This window comes from Pongo abelii, chromosome 13 (assembly GCF_028885655.2).
Source record: "Pongo abelii isolate AG06213 chromosome 13, NHGRI_mPonAbe1-v2.0_pri, whole genome shotgun sequence".
NCBI classification, from domain to species: Eukaryota; Metazoa; Chordata; class Mammalia; order Primates; family Hominidae; genus Pongo; species Pongo abelii.
The window spans coordinates 54,850,635-54,875,879 of NC_071998.2; the positions used below are offsets into that span (position 1 = coordinate 54,850,635).

The 25,245-nt window shown below is 40.4% G+C and overlaps 1 protein-coding gene across 3 annotated transcripts in view; it reads left to right on the forward strand.

The window, feature by feature from the left end:
• GLIS3 (GLIS family zinc finger 3) overlaps positions 1-24,821 on the forward strand; it is a 512,085-nt gene extending 487,264 nt beyond the window's left edge. For all 3 annotated transcript variants that reach the window (XM_054519981.2, XM_009244473.4, XM_009244474.4), the window contains 2 exons: positions 19,800-19,982; positions 20,874-24,821. In XM_054519981.2, the coding sequence (XP_054375956.2) occupies positions 19,800-19,982; positions 20,874-21,010 (320 nt within the window). In that variant the 3' untranslated portion in view covers positions 21,011-24,821. The remainder of the gene's footprint in view (positions 1-19,799; positions 19,983-20,873) is intronic.
• The last annotated feature ends 424 nt before the right edge of the window (positions 24,822-25,245 follow it).

Consider the following 25,245-nt stretch of genomic DNA (forward strand, 5'->3'; position numbering starts at 1 on the left):
CATTCATATCCTTCCTTGGAAGTCGGGGTGGACTACCCCATGTTTTCCCATCTCTTCCATTCTCTTAGGTTTCCATACTTTCCACTGTGTGCTCTTATTTTGCATCCCTCTGGAGTTTCCAGTTGCCAACACAGAGATTTCCGTCATCCATGTACCACTTATTAGATTTCATTAGGAAAACACCATGAAGCTACCTCCTCAGCCTGGGCTGTTTGAAATCAGTGCAGCAGCAGTGGGAAGGGGGCGCCCTCCCTCTGTTGTTCAAGGCTCCTGTGGTTCCTGAGCTGTCTTTCCCATGATTTAAAGCATGCCCTGCCTGCAGGCTTCCTAAAGCAGGCCAGTCAGCTCCCAGACAATGGTGGCATTTTCTTACCTCAGTATGGAGCTGTAAGCTTGTCAGTCCAGTTCAAATTGACTGCAACAAGAAACAAAGGGTTTCCAGCCACCAAAAGGACTCCAAGAACAAAACACATTGTAAATGGCTTGTCCCACCAAAGAGCCAAAGCATCTTTCAAACTGTAGAAATATCAGAGCATTGATATTTAAATGGCAGTGAGGTGGCAAGTACAAGTTTAGCTAACTTCTTCCTCAGTTGGCTGTTTACTGACAGTGATTGTGCAATGGTGCTTTCCAGCAAGATGCCTATGGGCTGTAGCCATGACTGATTTCATTGCTTCCAATTTATAGTGTTAAATATTTAAAGGTTATTTTTATTTTTATTTTGTTTATTTATTTTTTGAGACAGAGTTTCGCTCTTGTCCAGGCTGGAGTGCAGTGGGGCGATCTCTGCTCACGGCAACCTCCGCCTCCTGGATTCAAGCGATTCTCCTGCCTCAGCCTCCAGAGTAGCTGGGATTACAGGCACGCGCCACCAAGCCCAGCTAATTTTTTGTATTTTTAGTAGAGACGGGGTTTCACCATGTTGGCCAGGCTGCTCTTGAACTCCCGACCCCAGGTGATCCACTTGCCTTGGACTCCCAAAGTGCTGGGATTACAGGCATGAGCCACCGTGCCCAGCCTAGAGGTTATTTTTAAAGGCTGATTTTAAAGACAGTAAACACTCCCACAGAAAATTTCATCTTAACTGCATATATGAGTTTATGAAATAATAAAGCAGTAAGTCAAGAAATTGTATTGCTTAGAACTTAAGCATTGTGTCACATCTTGAAATCCCAGAAAGACAAATATAATTGATTATAAATCAACAGTGTAATAGATTTCATGGAGAAAGTTGTGACATATTCACAAAAGAAATGAGCCGATGAGTGAACTTCATGTTATTCTGATGTTATCATCAGCAGTCATAATCAGGAATAATTTTCCATATCAGCCATCATGTTTTTAATGCGTACATAGTACCAGGGATTGATGATTAGATTCGGAGAAGTCCTTAATTACTCTCATATACTTAATTACTACAAAATTACCCCAAGAACAGTTTTACATAAGTAGTACTTGAGAAATTCTGACTGTGTTCTAATTCTAAAAAACAAAAGTTAATTTTAGGTGTATATGCGAAGTGCAGTGAGCATTTCAACATGCTGAGTTTTGTGGAAGGGGTGTGAGATGGTCATCTGAACCAGAAAAGGTGTTGGAATGATTGATTATGGAAATGACTGAACTGTGAATAATCTACATATATAACTAAGCATGTGCACACACAAGCATGAGTGCGCGTGCACCCACACAGATTAAACTCACCATATTAATGTGCTATGTTTGATCAATATGAGTATTAAATGATTGAATCAACTATTGCTAAATTGTAAGTCTCAGGACAGGGACTGGATTGTCCCACAATATTCTGCACACTGTAAATGCTTAATAACTGCTCATTAAATAAATACGAATGAACAGAAAGAAAAGACACGAATAAAGGGATTTTTGCTTATGGCTTCTTAGACTGATTGGCAGAGCCAGCCCTTGGCAAAATTGTGACTTACAGACAAGTTTATCTGGGCCCCTCTTTTCTCAGGGCACTTCCTGCCTGTTTCTCTGCCCCGCTCTTTATTTTATTTTATTTTATTTTTATTTATGTATTTATTTAATTTTACTTTTTCTGAAACAGAGTCTCATTCTGTCACCCAGGCTGGAGTACAGAGGCGCGATCTCGGCTCACTGCAACCTCTGCCTCCCGGGCTCAAGTGATTCTCCTGCTTCAGCCTCCCGAGTACCTGAGATTACAGGTGCTTGCCACTGTGCCTGGCTAATTTTTATATTTTTAGTAGAGACACCGTTTTGCCATGTTGGCCAGACTGGTCTTGAACTCCTGACTTCAGGTGATCCCCCTGCCTCAGCCTCCCAAAGTGCTGGGATTACAGCCATGAGCCACCTCACCCGGCCCTGCCCCCATCTTTAAATACCCAGTGCTTACCATCTGCCTGAGACCTCTTCCCAGAGGAAATAGGATGAACTAACAATTCACTTACACATTGAGGTAAACTTAATATATTACTGCTTCTTCTGAGTATCTGCATAATAAAAGAGGATACTGAGACACAGCTGGTACTGAGTGTGTAGTAGTGAAGTTCTGGGCCATGGCAGCCCTGTGGAAGAGGCATTGTGAGGAATTCACAGTGCCCATAGATACCAGTCCTTTGCTTAAGAAAACATTTTCAGTTTGGAGGCAGGAAGATGGCAGTTACTAACTGGAATCCTATGAGCAGGTCATGCAATGCCCTGATTCTGAGGTTCTTAAGTTTAATAGACGATACTGACACCCCTGTTTCAGACTTGGCACAAGAATGAGAGAATGTGTGGACTACAGTAGATGCTCACGTCATTGCAGCTGTTATTGTTATTTTTCTACTGTGTATCAGATACCTGAGCAAGTCCAGAGCAACCTCCCAGGTGAGACTATGGAAGAGCTTAAGTACCATGTCCTAACTCATATACCTAGTGAGTATCAGAGGTGGTTTTATAAACCCAGTCTGACCCCAAAGCCCACAATCATACTTTGTGATGGTGCCTACTGACACAGTATTATGGAAATTTTTAGTTACTTGGGAATTGCTTTTGCTTGAAGGTTAAGTATGGAACCATAAATATGCGGTTCCTTATAGGGTTAACATTCTGCTGTCAGTAGAGGTGCTGTGATTTGCAAGATCAAGTAATTTCCCACCAACTGCTTGACTGCATGTCTTTGGACACTGATAGCTGAAAAATCACTTTTTTCTGTGTCAGGCAGTGTAGTGAATGCCTGTCATGCCCTTGCTCACTAATCCTCCATAACAACACTATAAAGAAAGCATTGTTTACTCCCATTTTACAGGTGGGGAATCTAAATCACTGTGGTGCCCAGAATTTTTAAATCTTGAAACAGTGGAGCTGGAAATTGCACCCAGGACCATCTGACTCCAGAGTTGTGCTTTTAGCCATTCTGCGATGCTGCTATTAAGCCTTTGATTGGGGGTTGTCCCCGTGGGGAGGGGAGAGCTCTCTGTCTAACGGCTCCCAATGGGATTATCCCACTGTGTGTGTGTGTGGGTGTGTGTGTGCGTGCGTGCGTGGGCATGCACGTGTGTATGTGTACATGCCCTTATGCACTGTGCTTACTCAAGTACGGGTATGCTGGGGGAAACTTGGGAAGCCTAATTACTATTATAAGTCAACAAACCTGGGTTCCTGGGCTTTTAGCACAGTCCTTACGTACAATTTACAAATTCTTACTGACTTTTTATATTATAAAAGAAAAATTTTACCTGTTCAGTTTTTTAAAGTCGTTACAGTACTGAAACTTATAGTTTAAGTCCCCTGCCAGCCTTATGTTTGCCCCAATTCCACTGCCCAAAGGTAATGACTATTAAAAGATTGGCAAGTATTCTTTTAGACCTTTTTAAATGCTCATAGAAGGAGACATATCTGTGTCTATGTATATGCCCATATGCCCTGTTATAAAAATGGCCTCACGTTCTGCACCTCACATTCTACATTTTGTTTTATGACTTGATTTTTTTAAACTTAGTAAAATATATGCTTTTGCTTTCCAGGTCATTGCATATAGAGTCTTCTTAATTGTATAGCTCTCATAAGAATAGGTCATCATTTTTTAAATCATTCCCTTATTGATGAACATTTTTTTTCATTTTTTACTTTTTCTAGCAATGCTATGTTAAATCTCTTCATATATATATGCATGTTTATATAAACACTCCTGTACACACATATATATATATATCTTTGCACAGTTTCTTAGGAAATACTTCTAAAAGAGAAGATGCTGGATTACTGAGTTGCACATTTTAAAGTTGGATAGGTATTGACACATACTCTTTTAGGAAGGCTATACTAATTTAGACTCTCATCAGCAGCACATCACAGGGCCCATTTCTTCACACTGAATGTTAGTATTTTAAATTTTGCCAATTTGTAAAGCAAAGATTGATGACTTGTTTTAATTTTTCCTTTAGCTAGTAATGTAATTGAGCATCTTTTTATATTTTCATTGAACACTTAAAGACAGTATTAATAGTAACAGGGATTAAATAACAAGAGCTATGACCTGGGTTTTTACATTATTTAAGTATCTTTCACCCTGTCAGTCAAGCTGTGTCATTTGCAGCAAGACAGTTTGTTTTCCTGATTGGAACTCAGAAATTTATTGATGAGAAAGAAATATCCAGAAAAATCTCTTATATCATTGACCATCATGACTTCATCAGTCAACTTAAAAATGCCTATAGAAAGTGTTTAATGAATATTATTATAGATTTAGCACTTTTTTTTTCTTTGGAGGAAGTAATGACATCTTTCTAGAAGCAAATGTTCTTATACCTGAAACTCATGAAGTTGGCCTCTAATGAACGGAACTCTTAAAATGAATTATTTTTCTGATAACACTGTTCTAGGTGTTCCTCTGTTGGACTCTTCAGGGCTAAACATGTTAATGACAATCTATGTCTTATATTTCTTATATTTTAAACTGGAATTACCCTTATAAATATGGTAAACAATTGATGGTTTAGAAGAAGAAAAAAATGTAACAGCTGTAGACGGAGCTTCCTTAAAATACATCAGTAAACATCTGGGTTGCTGGTAGCGAGGCCACTCTCTTCATAAAACAGAACAACAAAAACAATAGAATATTAGAACTGGCTTGATCTGTCCCCATTCACAGCCTCTGAGCTCAGCAACATGTTACAAAACAATCCCAATTCCCTTAGAATTTCTTGTTGGTTTAGTTAGAATTTTGAGTGCTCTTTCTGATTACAGGAATTTCCCGTCTCTAACCAGATTGTTCAGACTAAACTCTTTATTTCATTCTTTCATGAGGTCTTTGAGAAGTAGACCTTACAAGATGTTAGTCTATTGAAATAAAAACATTTCGGTATTTTTTCTAGATCACTTAAGTATGACTACCAAACCCTCCCTTCTTAATGTTCATCACCAAACCCAACTTCATCTCACACATCCCAAAACAAGTTCTTAAATTTCCTTGCCATTGTGACAAAATCATTCAGGGAATCTGAATTGGCCAAATAATTACCCAAGGTTCTTTGCATCTGTGGATCTGGGCTGATGTGGTATTTTTGTCAATACCAATGAGGTCAGTGGCAGTACCTACATTCATATATCGATATATGTTTTATAAATCACTCTTACATACATAATTTTTATCAGTGCCTAATAACTACGGGTATATAGAAATTGCCCAATAAATACTTGTTGGATGAATGCCTGACAAGATACAAAGGCAGGCTTCCTGGTAGCCAGATGGAGATAACAGAGATCCCGGGATCCAGTGATGTATGTCAGGTTTCCCAAATACAACATCCACTTTCCTATCTCAAAGCCACTTATATAGGTTTCTGTACTCTTACTTCAAGCCCAAATGTAATCTTAACATAATGTTCTAGAGAGTAGGTTTTGGGGAAGCCTAACCATATATAATAGAGACTCAGCTATGAAGCAGAGGTTCGGAGGGAAAAATAATTGAGTCATTGGATCACTGGCAAGGATGAGGTAGGGGCCCACTTTTAGATTAGAGTGCTGGAAATTTGTGTAATAACAGACTTGGATTCAAAGAAGCAAAAAATCACCTAGTTAGTAAAGCGGATGTAATGTGGGAGTTTGGTTACAGCTGGACAACAGACGTCTAATCCACAAGATCAGTATGGGACCAACAGTGAGACCAAGACTTCTGAGTCATTCAAATTAGGTCCCTTGATTTCACCTTGACCAAGAACTGACATGTGAGAGACAGGCATTGGGAGAGAGAACCAGGCAAGTCATCTGGATCCATATCTGCTGAGAGTGTAATTCAAGGCCCTTTTGGAACAATCATCACCACCTTATCCCCAAGAGCCCCATCTACCAGCAGAAAGGGCTGGGAGCCTGCCCAAGGGGAAGAGGTGCCCATGGGAAGAACTCCCTCTCTCCATTTCAAATGAAATTAGAGCCGTTCTGTTGTTTTAAATTGGTATTTCACTTGGAAAACTTTCAGATGTTTGTAAATCATCTAAAGATGTTCTCTTAGAGCCTCTCAAACTTTAAGAAATACCTTATTAAATATACAGAATTCCAGGCCCTTCTTCCAGAGTCGGCCATAGAGCTCAGGAATGTGCATGTTCAACACACATGCCAAGGTGGAGCTGATGCCCCCAACCCTGGTAAGAATCACTGGCCTAGACACCAAGTGTAGGGCTCAATGCCCTCTCACCGTGGCTCCCCAGTCAGAGATAACCCAAAGGAAGCAATTTGCCTGTGACTCAAGAGGTTAAGACTCTCCAGCTTCCTCCTCCCTTTATCTCCTGGGGAAGTCTTTGAGACAGAGTCTTGCTTTGACCCCCAGGCTAGACTGCAGCGGCGTGATCTAGGCTCACTGCAACCTCCACCTCCCAGGTTCAAGCAATTCTCCTGCCTCAGCCTGCCGAGTAGCTGGGGTTACAGGCACCCGCCACCATACCGGACTAATTTTTGTAGTTTTGGTAGAGACAGTGTTTCACCATCTTGGCCAGGCTGGTCTCAAACTCATGACCTCGTGATCCACCCACCTCGGCCTCCCAACATGCTGGGATTACAGATGTGAGCCACCGCACCCAGCTGGGGAAGTCTTTTAAAAAGCTATAGAACCAGGCTGGCTCACATAGATTTCAGGGGAGGCTGAAGGGAATTGAGATGCAGAAGCACTTCCTTTTAGTAATCCATGAAATCTCTGTCTGGAATCTTCTTCTCTGCCAGATCTTTCTTACAGCAAAGCTTAGTTGGAAAGACAAGGGCATTTAAAATTAAATCTTCATTCTTTACCATGCTTCCCTTGTTCTGTTTTAGATCCAAGTAGCCTTGGTCAAAAGATTGCTTGTGAGTTTATGGGAAAATGACTGATAGAACCATGGGCAGATTTACCTTTCTACTCAGAGAAGGGAGGATGACAGGTAACACCAGGCTTATAATGAGACAGTAGGAGCTAGAATTTTTAGTGGGTTTTACTGTTGGCAAAATACTTTCATGTTTATTATTTCAGTTGATCCTTGCAGCCACCCAATAGGGATACATATATACTAGCAACCAGCGGTCCCCCTTATAGAAAAACTCCCAACTCCTTCTTATCAACCTTGGCAAAGTGTTTGCTCCACACTGCATCAGATACAGAATATCCAAATCCTCCACCCTTCATTCTGATCCTTACTTGTATCCAGGAATTTTGAGTTATAGGGAGTAGTTGGCAGGTGATGGAATATGGGTGGCTACTAATGGGCAACTGGGCACTGAATCCTTTGTTCCCTGTGCTGCTTCTCCTTCCCACATTGAGGATTCTGATGCCATGTGAGTGTTACTATCTCTTTTTATAAATAGGGATCATAAGCTCAGAGAGGCTAGAGTTCCCTCAAAGCCACACAGCTAGTACATGGCAGAGCTGGCTTTCAGATCCATCTCGGACCCTCCGGAGTTCTTGGTTTTGAGAATCTCTATTTTATGTAATTTCCAAATGTGCATTATCACCATCAGGACTCACTGAACCATTTTACTATAACTGTATATATCCACACATAGCAATTACTGAGACACATTGCAATTAGTTTACTTTGGCAGCTTATCATTTTGAGAATTTGGAAGCCATAGGCCACCACGCACTAGGGTTTTGGGTGGTTTGGGGATATTCAAATGAAAATTGATTACATCTTTTAATCAAAAGTGTTTTAAGCATGCTGCCTTCTCACTCTGTTTTTTTCCCCCTATTTCCCTATTGTCCCTTTTAGCCACCTGCTCTGCCCACTCCCATCCCCTTGTTTGAACCTTTTGCAGATGTGAGTAGCAGAACCTCCTCCTTCTCTGCTACCTAGTCCCTGGAAATGAGTATATAAGCCTAAGGGCCAAAATGTGGTTCACAGTGATAAATGCTGTTTCCAGCTTGCTACAGACCAGATGAGGTGCTGTGAGAGGCACAAGTGGAGAAAGTATCCAGCATGTTCAGAGTGCATCTTGCTGTGGCCTGCAAGTTGGCAGCAAGAGCTATAGACGAAAATGGCCTTGCTTCTTGGAACCACGTGGACTTTTCTAATTAGAAGCCTTCATGCTACAACCCATCTCTCCGAGGACAAAGGGACCAGGCAGTTGCTCCAGTGGTCAACTTTTGAACCACTGTCATGGGTTCCTTCAAAAGAAATGTGCCTAAATGGAATTTTCAGGGTTATTATTTCCATTATCTTCGTCTTTCTTAGTAGAGTAGTTGCTTAAATGTCAGTCGTAAATAGCTCGAGTGCTTTGCAAGCTGGTTCAGTTCTCAGCCCGAAGAAAAATCTGTCTTCCTAACACAGTCTGTGAGCTGTTCCTGCAGCTTCCCCATTTATAGACTCTGTATTAAAATGAAGAGTCAGTTTTTATACCTCTTCCAGGAGGATGCTTAGTAGAGTCCTACCTCAGATGAAGACCTGGATGGTACTGATGGCCAAGACAAGCAGCCAAGGCAAAAATCATAACCGAATTGTGGCAATTTCACTTTTAAGAGCAGTATGATTTTATAATTAATGGTAGTAGGTTGTGTGATAAAAATTGCTTAAGAACTGCTTATGTGTTACACAGAACCTCTACATATTTCTAAGCTTATTTCATGGTTACATAATTGAACTGAAGGCCTACTATGTGCCAGAGAATGCACTAAATGCTTTTATAAACACTGTTATACATAATATTTTCCACAACCCTATAAAATTTCAAAGAAAATGAGGCTCAAGAAAAAAATCATTCATCCAAAGACACACAATTCATTAATGGGTCATCTGGGATTCAGACCCAAATCCAAGTTGTTAATGCAATGGATGGAAATAAAATAGGGGCTAAATCAGAAAATTGGCCATGAGAAATTTCTGAAATGTCTCTGTTTCTACACTTGAGGGTTTGTAGAATTTTTCAGTGATTAGGTGATTTGATCAATTTTACTAATTAGTTAAAAACTTTTCTCCCTAATGAGAATATTTGCACTTTCCAAAATGTTGATGCAGTCTGGGTAACTGCCTGCAACCTGGTAGTGAGAAACCTCAACAAAAGTGGCAAGATTGTATTTAAATTGATTTGATCATGAGCCTGAGCCCCAGTAATCTGACATGAACTATGTCCTTGAATAGATAAAAATTTGAGTCCTGGTTCTGAAACATGGTAGCTATGAGGATTTGGATAAATTTAGTTATTTTAACTTCTCCCCCCTTTTTTTTTTGGCTATAAACTGGGGACAATATTACTTAACCAAAAAGTTGTTTTAATGATGAAGATTTTCTGTGTAAAACACCTGGGGCAATGCCTGTCTCAGAGTAAATAAATATTAGTTCCTTTCCTTCCTTATGACAGAATTATGAGTGGTTGGTATAACACTAACCAAAATATTTTTCCAAAATGCCAAAGCAAGGAACCCACCAGTGAGAAAGCTCTGGACTTAGTAGGAGATTGTGTGATTGCTGTTTTCATTCTGCTGCCCATTTGTTTTAATCCAAAGGCTACATCCACAAATAATTCCAAATATCTGGATATTTAGAAATATTAGAATGGTTGGATGAATTTTGCACTTTTATTGACATGACATCATATAAACAAAGTATTGGTTATAAAGGCAAGGCACTCAACATTTCCTCTGCTTCCATCTCATTGTCTAAAATGGGAACATTTGTTTGAAGTACCTGCTTACAGTACAGAAATGTCAGAAGGCTACTTAAGAAGAAATTTTTATGGTATTCTAATATTAAGGTACCATGTAGGTAGTGAGTGTATGATTCTCTGGGCCTTTCTCTGAATTCAAAGTTTGAATGTATAGAATTAGGCTGAGTAGATGCGACCCCAAAGGCTATATTCTTATGCCCTCTAGGAGCTTTTTCAGAAACTTATCTATGTGTTCTTTTTTTCTCATTGGGTCTGTCATGGATTACAGAAGGTTTTCCAAGGCAGCAGGTCAAGGGTCCCCAGAGAGCAAGGGCTCCACAAATATCCCGAGTGTTGGAGAAGAAATGAAGGGAGCCGAGGGGAGTGAGGACATTTATCTTCTTTCTCCTCTGTCCCTTTTCTTTTCCTTTCCCATCAAAATTTGTATTTTCAGAGACTGTTGAGTGTAGTTGGTTGGGGGAATTCATAACTGCCGTTAGTGATTGAGAGCTTTAACTTGGACAGGGAGCGTTTGAATCCCTGGGAAGTACCTAACTGACCCAAGTAAACCTCCCACTCCTAGGCTGTGTGGAAGCGTATTTTTAGCAGGGATTCTTCTTATACTTGCTGTTGTCTTTGTCATCTGCTTTCCCATGCCCATTCCATTCACCAGGAAGCAGAATCCCTGGATTCAGCAAACCTTCCTTTATTCTACCCTCTGACTTTGCACTCCAAGGCTAAGTGAAACCAAAGAATCTTCTCAGCAGGAATAAAGTGTGGGGTTGGCCAGGGATGAGCCAGTCCCACAGAGAGCTGAGGACTGTAGGTCTCTCTTAAGTACTGGGGTGTGTGGAAAGAAGAAAGATATCATATCAGTAAAAGGTCTGTATTTTAATTCTTATTAAAGTAACTAAGATTTCCTTACATTTATTCAGTCAACAAATACATATTGAATGCTTACTACATGCCAGGTACTAGTCTTAGTGCCATGGATACAATAATTAACAAACTGGACAAGGTGTCTGCCTTCATGGAATACATACTTTGGTGGGGAAGGCATATAATACAGAGATACATAATATAAAATGATACGTGCCCACCCATTTATTTAACAGACTATTTCAGAGTAGTTTTGGGTTCACAGAAAAATGTAGTGGAAAGTGCAGGGAGTTCCCATACACCCTCCTCCCCGCCACCCCCTCCACACACAAATCTCTCCCACTACCAACATACCACACTAGAGTGGTGCATTCATTACAATCAATAAACCTACAGTGACACATCAGTTTCACTCAAAGTCCATAGCTGATATTAGGGGTCACTCTTAGTATTGTACAGCCTATGAGTTTTAACAAATGTATAATGCCATCTATCCACCATGATAGCATCATACAGAATAGTTTTGCTACCTCTGTGCTCATCCTTCCCTCCCAACCTGTGGAAACCACGGACTTATACTGTCTCTATAGTTTTGCCTTTTCCAGAATGTTGTATAGCTGGAGTCATGCAGTACGTAGCCTTTTCAGATTGGCTTCTTTCACTTAGCAGTATGCATTTAAATTGAAATTCCCTCCATGTCTTTTCATGGCTTAATAGGTCATTTCTTTTTAGTGCTGAATAATATTCCACTGCCTGCATGTACTGCAGTTTATTTATTCGTTTGCCTACTGAAGGAAATCTCGGTTGCTTCCAAATTTTGGCAGTGATGAATAATGCTACTATAAATGTCCATGTACAGGGATTTGTATGGACATAAGTTTTCAAACCCTTTGGGTAAATACAAGAGGACACAATTGCTGAATCCTATGGTAAGCATATGTTTAGTTTTGCAAGATACTGCCAACCTGTCTTCTAAAGTGGCTGTACCATTTTGTAGTGAAAGAGAGTTCCCATTGCTCCACATCCTTGCCAGCATTTGGTGTTATCACTGGTTTCAGTTTTCACCATTATAATAGGTGTGTAATCAAAGATGCTCCAATTTGTCTTAGTTAGTAGTATGAGGGGCCTTATGTGGTGCAAGTCAGTGCTTCTTGAAAATAGCCACCTTTTCAGACCTGTCGTAGGTCAGTGCCTTTGGTTACAGTGGATATGACATATGAGACTTGGTGACCCTGAAGTGGATTAAGCAACAATATCCTTATTCTGTGGGAATAGTCCAACTTGTAAAGCAGCCCAGAGGCATAGGGTGAACTCTTTTCCAGGTGACCAGAACTTCTAGACTTGCACATTAGGCTGGGGTCCTCCAGATCCAGGATTGTTGTCTTTCATTTGTTCTGGCTTAACTAACAAGCAGAATTCTGAGATCGTCCTTTAACATAGGGTCACAGAGAGAAGAAGAGGAACAGCAGAAGTATGCAAGGGGATGGTGGTGAGCGGTGGTGAGATGTTGGCAGTTGGTTGTGGAAGTGTGGAGCCACTAGTATTTGGGGGAAACAGCAACCCTGGTGTGGCCGTCAGCATATGGCTCTTGTCTTGCTGGGTCTTAGGGGATGCCACCACTGTCCCTAAACCAAGGAGCGAGTTGCTCTAGGGGCTTCACTGGTTATGTACCATCTTTTCCTCTTTTCTCTCCCTGGACTTGGTTTATGGGAAGTGTTCAAAGGTGGTAGGCCAAGGGCCCCAAAAGAGTAGGGGAATCCACAAAGAGCCATAGAGTGCTGGAAAAGAAGAATTCCGAAGGCAAAGGAGAGTGGGGTCATGCATCTTCTCTGTCCCTGTCCTTGGGGTCCTGGTTTGAGCCCACCCATTCATCACTTATGCTTCTCCATGTCCCTGCATATGCAGCCACCATACGACTGGGGCCAAATTCGCTACACTTCCTAAAGTAGTAACCCACAAAATTATAGTCTCTGCGGAAAAATAATTAGAGCTGTAAAGCTCATAAATATACATCCTTCCTTCCACTTGGCTAGCAAACAGCCATACGACCAAGAAACTGAGGGGCTGCCAACTCTGCCTCTGCCGCTGATATCTGCTTATTCTTCTACCCAGGCACAAACTGCTTAGCACCAACGGCAGGAAATCTGCTCTGCCAGGGCTGGTTCTCAGCAGAGCTGTGGGGTGGCCTCCTGACTATACCTGCCATCAGCAGACAGGGCCAAACAAAGGGAACCACAGTCAAAACTTCCTTATTTGTTCCTTTTCATTCTTCCTATCTTGAATGCATCCCAGAAAAGATAATTATATCTCTATGTATCCCTTAAAGAAAATTTTCATTCTATTGTCATATGTAGTATGAAATTATGTTACTTGATTTCTCATTTATATGTTTGTCTTTCTTTCTTTCTCACTAAAATGCAGGCTCCAAAAAGGCATGGAGTGTGATTTATTTACCACTATATCCCCAATGCTTGAATAAATGCTTAGTGAATAGTTGTCAAGTAAATGAAAGCATAGAAATTGAAATGCTTATGTTATTAGAAGAATAGAAAAAGAAAAAAGTAAAAGTAACAGTTATAGGGTGTGAACTGTGTGTCAGGCACATGCCCAGCACTTTACATTGGATGGTCTCTGTTAATCCTCTTTAGTCTTTGTGATTACAAGTAGATACTGTCAACACCCTCATTTTGCAAAATTACAATGATTGCAACAAAGGCAAGCACACACATTAGTCACTGTTTCTTCTGAAAAGTCAAACAATAGATGACTCCTGAGATTTGGGTAGTGGCTGAAAAACTATAGCACTTGGCCTGGATCCCTGAATTGATACAGTCTGCATCACATGGAGTTAAAGGGTTTTCCCATCTGACATATCAAGGGGTCTTGGAACACCCAGCATTGTTTCCAAGGAGTCTCCTAGAGGATCCTGCCAAGCCTGATTAGGTCACACTCTGGCGGGGGAAATTCTGGGGAACCTTCCTGATGTTTTTGAGGGGTTCTATTGTCAAATGTGGACCTTCTGGACCTATGAGTTATCATCATGGTCCAGTCTGAGCCTACTGCAGGGAAGGGGCTGTCTCGATTCTGAGTGTTGTCCATGTAGCACTTTTCCTAGTGCCCACAGTTTGGTGGTGGTTCCCCAGCCTCACTGTAAAGGAAAACAAGCATTTTGTTTTGCAAGGCCATCTGCTGCACAAACAAACCTACTAAGTACACAGATCATGACTTATCCCCTTGACGAGGTGTAGGCTGGTATTAATCACCATCCATGTTCCTCAACAGTTGGGTAGAGCCTTCTGTGTTGACACTCCACCATCATATGGTAGGATAAATGGAGACCCACAAGGGCACATCGCCACCCTGGTGCGCATGGAGAGCTAGGCCTGCAGTCTGAAGTGAAGAAAGTGGATGACACATTTCTTTCTCCTTCTGCTGCTTCCAGAAGGGAACATAGTACCTCTAGGAGGGTTGGAGTGCCCTGGCAGTTTAGCCTAAAACATTCCTCAGCTTCTTGAGGAGTTGGGAGTTGAGGGACCATTCTTTACTTATTAATGTATTTATATTCTGGTTCCTTCCACAAAGATTGAAGTGGCAAATTTGCAAGGAAAAGATAGATGTATTAAAAAATCTAATATACTTTCTATCTTGAAGGCCAGGAGCCTAAGATTATTCATGTTGCTTTATTTAAACTTGGGGTGGGTCATGTGTTTTTCTTTCTAGAATTTAATTAGAAATACTCTTGAAACAAAGTTGGCTAGACTTGGGAATTGAGATTGCCCTAGAGCTGTGCTGTCAGGTACAATAGCCATGAGTGGCTATTTAAGTTTGAATTAATTAAAATTCAATAAAATTTAAAAGTCAGTTCTTCAGTCACACTAGCCACATTTCAAAGATGTAATAACCACATGTAGCTACTGTATTGGACAGCACAGATAAAGAGCATTTTCATCATCATGGAAAGTTCCCTTGGACAGCATGACCCTAGAGGGTGGCCTTCTATTATCATATTTACTCATGTAATTCCTTTCTCCTCTAACCTTCCCCACTCCCCTTCTAGTTTGGAAAGGAAATCCAAAGCTTCGTGGGGCTGCTTTATCATCATTAGCAAAAGGGACCATGAACTCTTTATCATCACAGAGACACTAGTGACTCCATGACTAAAAGAAAAAGAAAAAGCCTTCTAAGAATGAATGTATGTGAAGAAACTCATGCATGATATTAGAGGCAAAAACAGAAGATAAATATATAAAATATTTCAGTTTTGTGTGTATATAGCTGGCCATTTCTGAATCGTGGAAATAATAATTTTTGCCTTCTTTGTTTATACTAGTCTACATTTTCTAGTTTATAATTAGCCTCAAATATTCTTATAATTAGAACAAGTTTGTTTTCAGGAGGGGGGAAAAAAACTTCCCAAAACTGAGAGGAGGAGGAATGATTCTCCTTGACCTTTGGGAACTGCAATTTAGGTAGAATGCATTTATCTGCAAGTTCCTCCCCTCCTCCATTCTTGAAGGCAAAATAACTAAAGTAGAGGGGTGATTCTGAAATTAAATGTATAATAACAACTAACATTTATTGCCAACTTACATTTATAAGTATGTTCTTATGCTATTATAGATGCATGTGTTCTCACTCCAGCTATATTATCAATCCTCAAAGACAAGGATGATGTCTTACATTTCTTTGGTTTCGGCAATAGCACCCTAACCAGCACTTGATAGCCACTATTGACTGACGGACAGATTGGCTGACCTTGCCACCACTCTCAGGTTTTATGCCCACAAAATGTGTTAACATCTTGCCTCATTTTGCTTTGGGTCCGAGAAGTAGTGTTCTTTCCAAATTTGCTACATGAAATCCAACTGCTGGAATACAGGAGCCATTCATCAGAAAATGAGTTAGGACTTCTCTGGGTTTGTGTGTGTGGCAAGACCCTAACAGAATTTTAAAAAAATTGTTGGTTTGTGAAAATAGCGCTGGGAAGAGAATATGTGAAAACTCTTTGAGTGACCACAACCATCCACACCAGTGTATTTGGCATCTCTAGTAACTGGCTACTTGGAGGGAGAGATTTAATAAAGAGGATTTTCTTTTCTTGAGTTGGCTGTTAGAGTGATAAAACATGCTTGTGGGGCCATTCTGGTTTTGACAGTTTCCTGTGTCAGCCAAGACACCCACAGGCAGGAATTAGAGTCTACTCTGTCCTCCTCACTCAGATCCAGACTAGGAGATGAAGCCCAGAATGTTGGATTTGATATTTAACTTTTCCAGGTGTATTTTGCCACATCACAAACCTTTTATACTCTCATATATCACAACACTTGAATATAGACTGAAGCATGTGACACTTCTGTTCCCTCTTAGAAAAAGGAGAGAAGATAGGAAAGGGTGAATAAATTGGTTTTCATGAAAGGCCAGTGAAAGTCTCTATCAATCACTGTCCCTGAATGATTAATGTCCCTATTTGTGAAGTTGTGGGAGTTTAGTGAAAAAATATCTTTTCTTGGAAGGTTGATATTACACTGAGGAGTGCTATCAGGAAATTTATGGGTGGAAAATATGAGGAGAGTTTGCATAAAGATATAGATAGCAAATATTGTCTATTTTGCTCAGGAGAGATTACATTCTAGTAGACAAACCATGGCGGTTTATGCTAACATTTTCCTCCTGATGATACTGCCATATTTGCCTGTGCGTGGCCTCCAGGTACCAAAGTCAAGATCAGTCCAAGGAACTACCGAAACCATACATCTCCACATTCCAGGTTCCCTCAAACCACTCAGACATGTTGCTGTTTGGAGCCCCCAGTAGGCTAAATGAAGAAATTCGTCTGTGTGTCAATTAGTGCAGGATTGAGGAGCCATGAGCAAGAAAAGGTATACAGCTCAGGTCTTCAAAAGGCCAAAACTGTTGAAGATTCTACCTAGGAACAGGGGGTGTGCCACATACCTGCTGCTTTGTCCTTTCTTACATTGGTTATTGTTAAATAACTTACTTATTCTTTTTGGAAATTTTATTTCCCTCAATAAACTTTTATTTTTAAGAAATACACTGTCATTATAAAATAATTTTATTTTTTATTTAGCAAACATATATACTATGTAATTTATATTATTAAATTATATATTATATAAATGCTAATTATAAAATTATATAATATGTAAGTATTAATTCATTTAATCTTTATAACTCAGTATGATGTAATTACTATTATTAACTTGATTTTACAAATTGGAAAACTGAGGCACCAAGAAGCTAAGTAATTTGTCAAGACTACACAGTTGGTAAGTAGTTGAGCTAGGATTTGAACCCCAGGATCCAGAGTACTTGCTCTTCACTATTGCTAAAATTCAGAAAAAATATACAGGCAAAAAAAACATACCCAAAGACAACTATAGATATGGTAACTTGCCATCTTTATTCTGTAACATAGGCATCCATACAACTGATCCTAGGCTTTGTATTCAATTTTGTATCTTGCTTTTTGAAACATGAACCTTGTAATGGTCTTTCCATGTTGTTAAAAGCTTATTATAAATATTGTTTTAATACCTATTTAAAATTCCCATCACATAAATGTACCGTTTGCTTAGACATTCTCTTACGGTTGGCCATTTTGGCTCTTCAGTTTTCTGTTTTGATCACTAGCGCTGCAATCACTGTCCCTGTGCAGAATTTCTTAATGTTCTTCAGAATATATTTTCAGGATACTTTATCAGAAGTGTATTTCCTTAATCCAATAGCCTGAACACTTTTAGGGTTCTAGATACAGGTTGTCAAACTGTTTTCCAAAAGGCTTGTACTCTCTTGCAATGTCTACAACATTACATAGAAATGCCTTCTTCATTCACACTTCAGCATTGAGAATGATTTTTAGAAATCTTTGCCAATGTGATAGGTAGAATGTGACATTTTATCATTGTTTTGATTTGTATTTCTTTGTGGGCTTGGGAGTTTACAGTTTGCTCATATTGGATGATCAATTATATGAGTATTTATGAGTGGTCTGTTTGGGTTCTTTGCCTGCCTGTCTATTGAAACCATGCCTTTGGGCATCAAAAGGAAAAAAGACAAGAGCTTTCCATTCTTTCTTCTTCTGGCTTGACATGGAATTTCCTTAGGTATTTTCCTAATCTGTACTAATAACAAGCATTTAATCTTCTTCCAAACCGTATGTGGATTTTTCTGTTGATTCTATATAAAGTGCACTCTAGTCTGCTTATAAAGGATATTATCATTTTGTTTTCTACTATGAATGTGCCCTGTCCATAAATCTGCATTTGATCTATCTTGGATCATAGACTCCTAGAGGGCCAGTATGTATCTTTATGGACGGTTAAGCACACATTCTTTGGCAATATTCGTAACAACCATAGAATAGGCCTCCCAGCGTCCCAGCAAGGGTGATCTGAGCAGTTACACAGACTACATTGTGGGTCCTAACGGGAAATGAGAAGGTTGAGAGCATAGTAGGTTGGATGTATCAGTTCACCCTGGTTTTACTTAAAGAGAGCTAAGAAGAAACTTAAATAGCACCTCCCCTCTCTTTTGATAGGTGGTTCATTTCTTTAATAAGGGATGAAGCCTTCCAATCTCAAGAAGAGGCAGTTCTAGTAGAGGAAGGCACACAGGAATAAGGGTCCAAAGTCCATGGGTTTGTTCTGCATTCTCCATTATTTAGTGTTTGTGGAAGAAATCCTGGGGTACTTCCTCTATTAATCCCTTTTTTTCCATCAAAACCAGAATAGTGATATCAATAATAAGTGACATTTATAAAGTACTTTAAAACGTTACAGATGGACTTCCTTATCCAATGACTCACTTAATCTTCACAGTAGCCCAGTGAAGTACACAATGACATTCACATTTTACGGTTGAGGAGACAGACAATGAAATGTAGAGAGTTAACAGCAGAGCCACAACTCTCCCTCCAATAACGTATGGACTAAGATTTCATTATTATATTTTCAAAAGCATATTATACTCCAAGAAAATAATCTGTTGACTTAAATGTATTATGAGGCAAGGAGAAAGAAGAAAAAAGTAAGCCATCATGAAAGGAGTGGAGGATCATAGAAAAGGACCACATAGGACTCCAAGGAAAACTACACTGAATGGAAAAAAATTGAAAGGAATAGATGAAATAAGATTATCAAAAGGTTGATGATTGATTATTTTCAAATATTACCCTTTTCTCATATTTTTCCTTTTTTGGAGTTTTATTTGTGTTTTATTTCTATTTTCTAACATTTTCATAACATTATTCACTTCCAGTTTTTCCATTTACTGCAAAGATCAACAATAGAAATAGTTAAGTACATCCAACTATGGAACACTGTTTACCTAGCCAGGATAATAAGATCTAAATGTGCATGTATTTCTCTATTGGAAAGACAGATAGATGGATGCATTTTTAAGCGGGCCTTTTTAAGAGCATTCTGCAAGATTTTAATCTGTGTGAACACAGAAGAAAATATAGGATAAAGGAAGTTAAAGAAGATGCATTCAAATGCCGATGGGAGAGTCTAGGGTAGGAACCTCCCCTGAAGGTCAGGCCTTCAATGTCCAGGACTCTTCAGAGAGTCTAGGGAAGGTAAGAAGCCTTCCCACTTCAGATACTAAAGCACATAATAAAAACATTACACACTAACAAGCTTGGAAATCCCTCTAAGGTAGAAGAGCTTCAGCCCAACAGTGCATTCCAAATGTTTGCTTGGAAGATTTTACAGGTGGCCTTAAGAGTTAAAGGCATTTGTCATATGAAGCCAGGCTGAGTGAGGTTCTAGCTGGGTTGGAATGATCTGTGGAACTTGTCCCCAAAGGAGCTCAATGCCATGCTTGCATTTCAGGATTTTATGGGCAGCTGCAGAAGTTCTGCCCCCCACATTACCCTGATTCCCAGAGAACTGTGCCGCCTGTCAGCTCCTGCAGTGTGGTGCCTTCCTTTGAGGACTGCCTGGTCCCTACATCCATGGGCCAGGCCGGTTTTGATGTTTTCCACAGAGCCTTCTCGACTCACTCGGGCATTACAGGTGTGTTGGTTGTCTGTGACATAGAAAATCCTGTCAACTGACAGGAGAGACCAGGTGGGCTGCCTGTGACCGACCTGGGCTGGACTTGACCAAGCACATGACCGCATCAAATCCTGTTGAATGACCCCTGAAATGTCTCTCATCTTCACCTTCCTCTCCAGCCCTCCTTCAGCCCCTCTTCTTCCACCACCCTGGTGCAGGAGCCATCATGTCTCTCCCAGACTGGCCATAACCTTCCAGTAAGTCTCCCTGACCTGATTCCTCCTCTTTACCATTCTGCCCTCCATACTACCATGAACATTGCCTCCCCAAAATGAAGGATAAAAGATGCCTCTTTTCTGCTCAAATATATTAAATAGTTTCCAATTGCCGAGAGAATAAATTCAACTCTAGCATGGCATTCAAAGCCCCCATGAGTTAGGCCTGATCCAGCTCTCCACACCTGCCCACACACATTTTTCCCTACATGCTCTTCACCTGAGCTTTGCCAGCACCCTTGACCCCACATGCCTCTCCCTCTCTGTCTTTGCTCTTTGTTTCCTCCTTCTGGAGTGTTCTTTCCCTATTTCTTCGTCTGTGAGAATTCCATTCTCTTTTATGACTCAACTTTAACACCACCTCCTTTTTGAGGCCACCCCCAGCCTTCCCTAGAACACTTTTACTTCTTCTCAGCCCGTCTTTCGTGTGGTCATATTTTAGCCAGCTGCCTGCAAGTCAGCCTCTTCCTTCACTAAGGTCGCTGGAAACAGAGACTCACTATAGGGCCCAGGCTGGCGTGGTTGCCTGCTTAGCCCCTAGTCCTCACTTGGTGAGCTGCATTACTGTAGTGCAGTTCCAGTGGGCATGGCATGGGGCAGGAGTTACTGACTTACTGTGTTCTTTCTCTTCCAGTGTATGATTTACCTTCAAGTTCCTCGAGCCTCTTTGGGGAGTCTCTCCGCAGTGGGGCTGAAGATGCTACCTTCTTGCAGATCAGCACTGTGGACCGCTGTCCCAGCCAGCTCTCCTCTGTCTACACCGAAGGCTAAAAGCTCTCTTGGCCACTTCTGCACACCCAGGACCTTGATGTTGCTTGCCACCTTTTGTTTTCGTACTCTCACAGACTGCTTGAGGAAGGATGTCAGCCCAATCAGCGGGACCTGCAGAGTTACTGATGTTCTTTCAGAAGGCAGGACTGAATGGCAGAGCTAGCTTTGTAGGAATCATTGCAGTTGCTCCTTTTTCTCTCTGGGTTTCCTGGACTATGTGACCAGGAGGACTGTCTTTTCAAAGGGAATTTAGAGCCTCACTCTACTGGATACCTGTTACTTCCTGGCTGTCAACCCTTAAAGGACCCCAATGAAATGATGTGCATGTGAAAATGTAGTTTGGGGATGACTGTACCTGAAAACTCCAAACAGGGAAAAAGACCTCAATTACCAGAGGCATAGTGACCTGCTTCACCTAATCCTCACCCTTGCTGCTCCTGATGCAAAGCCAGGCACAACAAGGGAAATCCATGTCCAAAGCATAGTGTGGTCTCAACTCTTAGAAACTCCCTGGGTTTCCCTTTTCTCTTAGCCACATGCTAACCAGTTGCTTCTCAGTGTTTCTTCAATAGAAAAATAAGGTTTTATATGCCAGCAGCCTATCTTTGTTTTTGCATTTTAAAGACTTAGTTATTTATACGTACTTTAAAATGAAAAAAAAAATGTAAACGTCTGTTCTTTGGATGGAAATCATTATTATTGTAATCACCCCAGCTATAGACATTTTGCACAGCTGTGGTTCTGCCTGGCCCCACCTCTGGCATGTTAGTTTTGCAGTTAGCAAAGGTTACCTGAGGGAAATGGAGTGGGCACCTCCCGCACAAACAGTCCTGTAGCTGGAACCTTCCTGGGTTGACTGTTTAGTAACTCCACCTCAAAGAATTTGTTCAAAGAAAAACGTTGTTTGACTGGTTTACCTATTGCCTCCACTCTGGTGCTGCACCCAGAGAAGTGCCAGATGTGAGAACTGGGACAGACTGAGTCGTGTGCCAGCTTCCCTTGGAAAACCAAACCTAGTGATGCTTGACTTCCAGTGCTCAGATTTTACTAACGTTTTTCAGGATATCCACTCATCTGTCTGTCTCTTCCCTACACTTCCCTCCACCCTCCTTTTGCATCCCTCTTACCCTCTTATTGACTGTGGTTCAGATATCCCCACCAGCCACCATTGTCTGATCATCTTGGGAAGGTAGAGGTGACAGTTCTCGAAAAGTCTACAGAAAGAGGCAATTCTTTTTCTGAGTTCCAGTTTGAAGGCCTGGAATTTTCACATAGCACTTGGTCTAAAATATCAAGCCTAAATAGGAAGTCATTTTCTGTGACACCTCTACATAGCTATTACAGATCCTAAGTCCTAGGGCATCAGCTATAAACACTGGCCAGTCCCAAAGACACAGAAAGTTCTAACATTCTGGTACTATCATATTTCAAGTACTTTTTCTCACTTTTTAAAAATGTTTTTCTGAACAAAAGTGAAACAATGCCATTTGTCAAACTGAGATCATTACAATCTTCAGCAAGACAACTAAAACAGCTTGATGTTAGATGGGATTCTGTGACAGTTTGTATACTGACAGGTCCTTCCAGTCTCCCTCCACAGTCCCACAATCGAAAGTATTCTACCTGATTCCAGAGTTCATTCCAACATGCAGTAGAATGAGGTGAATGAAGAACCAAGTGTGGGCTTTGTTTTCACAGTGCACTTGGTCAATCTAGTTTCTCTGAGTAGTGGGCTGTATTCTAAGAAAAGCTTTCATGTAGACGTCAAAGTCTGCAAAAGAGATGAGTTAGCCACTTTACAAAAACCTGCTCTGCTTTACAAAAGACGCACATCAGGCTTCCTTTACAAGTGAACTCCAAGGCTGCTTGTAAAGTACCACCCTTCTTGCAGACTTTGTGGGTCGTGTCACTTGGCCTAAGCAAGTAGCCTAACATATGCATGCTCACAGCTAGTAGCATCCCTCATGTGTCCTTTGTCATACTCTGAAAAGAAAAAAACTCTGCTATCTTCAGAGAAACCATCTATTCATACTTAAATATGGAAGCCTTTACAAGGAGCTCAAAATACATTTCATTTCATTTGTACAATGAGAAAAAAAGATGAAAAGGCAAGGTTGTTATTGCAGTTGACATTGTCGGCCCTGCCTTTTGGCTTTATGTAATTTAAAGTAGAAACGGGGAAGGAGGACAAAACAAAAGCTCAACTTTAGAAACCATGGACATCACCTCCCTCTTTGAGAGGAGCTGCTTGTGAACCAGGCTCCAGTCTTCCTGTGGCCTCTCACAGTAACCCTGCCCCTTTCTTACCTCACAGGGGCAAGAGGGACTCTAAAGAGGGCGTAAGCAGTAGAGGCACCTGCAGCCCTCCTTCCTCAGCAGGAAATCAATGTGGAGCCCCAGAGGGACATTTTATCTGAGAGAGAGAGCATGCTGGCAGCAGGACCCAGTACAGCCCTGCTTCCTGCACCGTGAGTCTTTCCTGATAGCTGCAGGCTTGAGATTGCGGCCTCAGGATAGGACACGTTCAGATGCCTTCCAGACTACACACACTATGCTTAGATTCGAGAGTCTTTTCTGACCTTAAAATTTGTCCCTTGCTTACTTTCACAATGCAGAAGATTTATATATACTTTCATCATTATTTTTGCAGCAGTACAAGTGGAAACTTCAAAAAAATCATTCCCTTTCATGTCCTGGTCTTTTTAAGTTTTGATGTGTAACCATTTTCATAAACATCCAGAGATTGTCATTCCCCTTAAAAACAGAAACAAAACACAAAACTAGTGCTTGTGAAAACACACAGTGCAAAGACAATGATCCTACTGCATTAAAAGAAAAAAAATCAGTCTGCCTAGAGACATTTCATTGGCTGCATTGTCTTAATTCCCTAACGAAACTGCATCAAAATGTCAGTTGTAATTTAGCCTCTGATCAGCTATTAAATATTATTTAAATATTTACTGGTCCTGTAGGGTATCTCCCATTACCCATGTCTCCCTCAAATTACATAAGCGATCATAAAATAGGAAGAAAAAAAAAAAAGGTCTTTAGTAGATCACAGCAGAGTTACCCCTGATAACATGTTGGCTTTGTTCACTTGTTTCTAAATTACCAGTCGTCAAGCACAGTAGCACCCTAAAACCAATTTTGAGCAAGGATAAATTCAACTCCCTCATCTGAGAACCTTGACTTTCCAGTTGCCTTGAAGTATTGGGAATAGTGACTGTACATGTTCAATTTAATTATTTGGTATTTTATTTGACTGTCTTGGCCATGTCATTTTATAGAAGCATTTTTAAATAGCACTTTTTGTTAGTGGTGTGGAATTTCTGCGGTTACATTTTTTTTTTTTTTTTTTGCAACAGATGAAGCAAAAAAAAAAAAAAAAGCACTCATTGGAGAAATAGTGAGTGTAAAAAGAGATTTATTTTGTACAGACAGCAAAGTATCCTGTGTAATGTTGCTGACATAAAGCACTTTGGGGGAAAAAAGTGGAAATCTGTTTTCCATAAATCACACAGACTCTTGTACATAGTTATATACACTCACGTACAGAAATGAACTGCATATATCATACTGGATATGGGGTCGATTTTACTCTAGAGGCACATCTGGTGCTTATTGTCATAAATCTTTTAAAGAATTAGGTACACTTTTTTCTATTAATATGTATAGTTTTGTGATTTGTCACAGTTATGTTTCATATAATCATAAGTTATTTTGTCTTGTTCATGAAGTCCTTTTTTTATGTCAAAAGTAAAATGAAGGGATTGTGCACTTGGTACAGAATAAAACTGGAAATAGAGGAGACGCCCTCCTGCCTAAAATCCTCCTTCAGCCTGTCGCTTTAAAACACAATGGCAACCATCATTGTTTGTTTGCTTGTTTGTTTTGTTTTACCATCAGCCTCCTACATACTGGGAATGGTAATTATAATTAAAGGCAGATGATGCGGGAAGGAATGTTCAAGTCCAGCTTTAAAATGCCGCATTGCTTTGGGCCAGAGTTGTAGCCTGGATTTAATTATAGATATGAGGACGAAATGACAGTAAAAATGAATGTCTCCCTGAATCCTTTACATGTTGGGAGTGTCCATAAATAAAACATGAAGTTTTATTTCATCAGATTTAATTAAAGCTTTTATACATGTTTTATTGGTTATTCTATTAATCCGCTTCACAAACTGGATAAATGTGTGCTAGGATTTGGAGTTTATTTGTGCCTTTTCAAAGTAG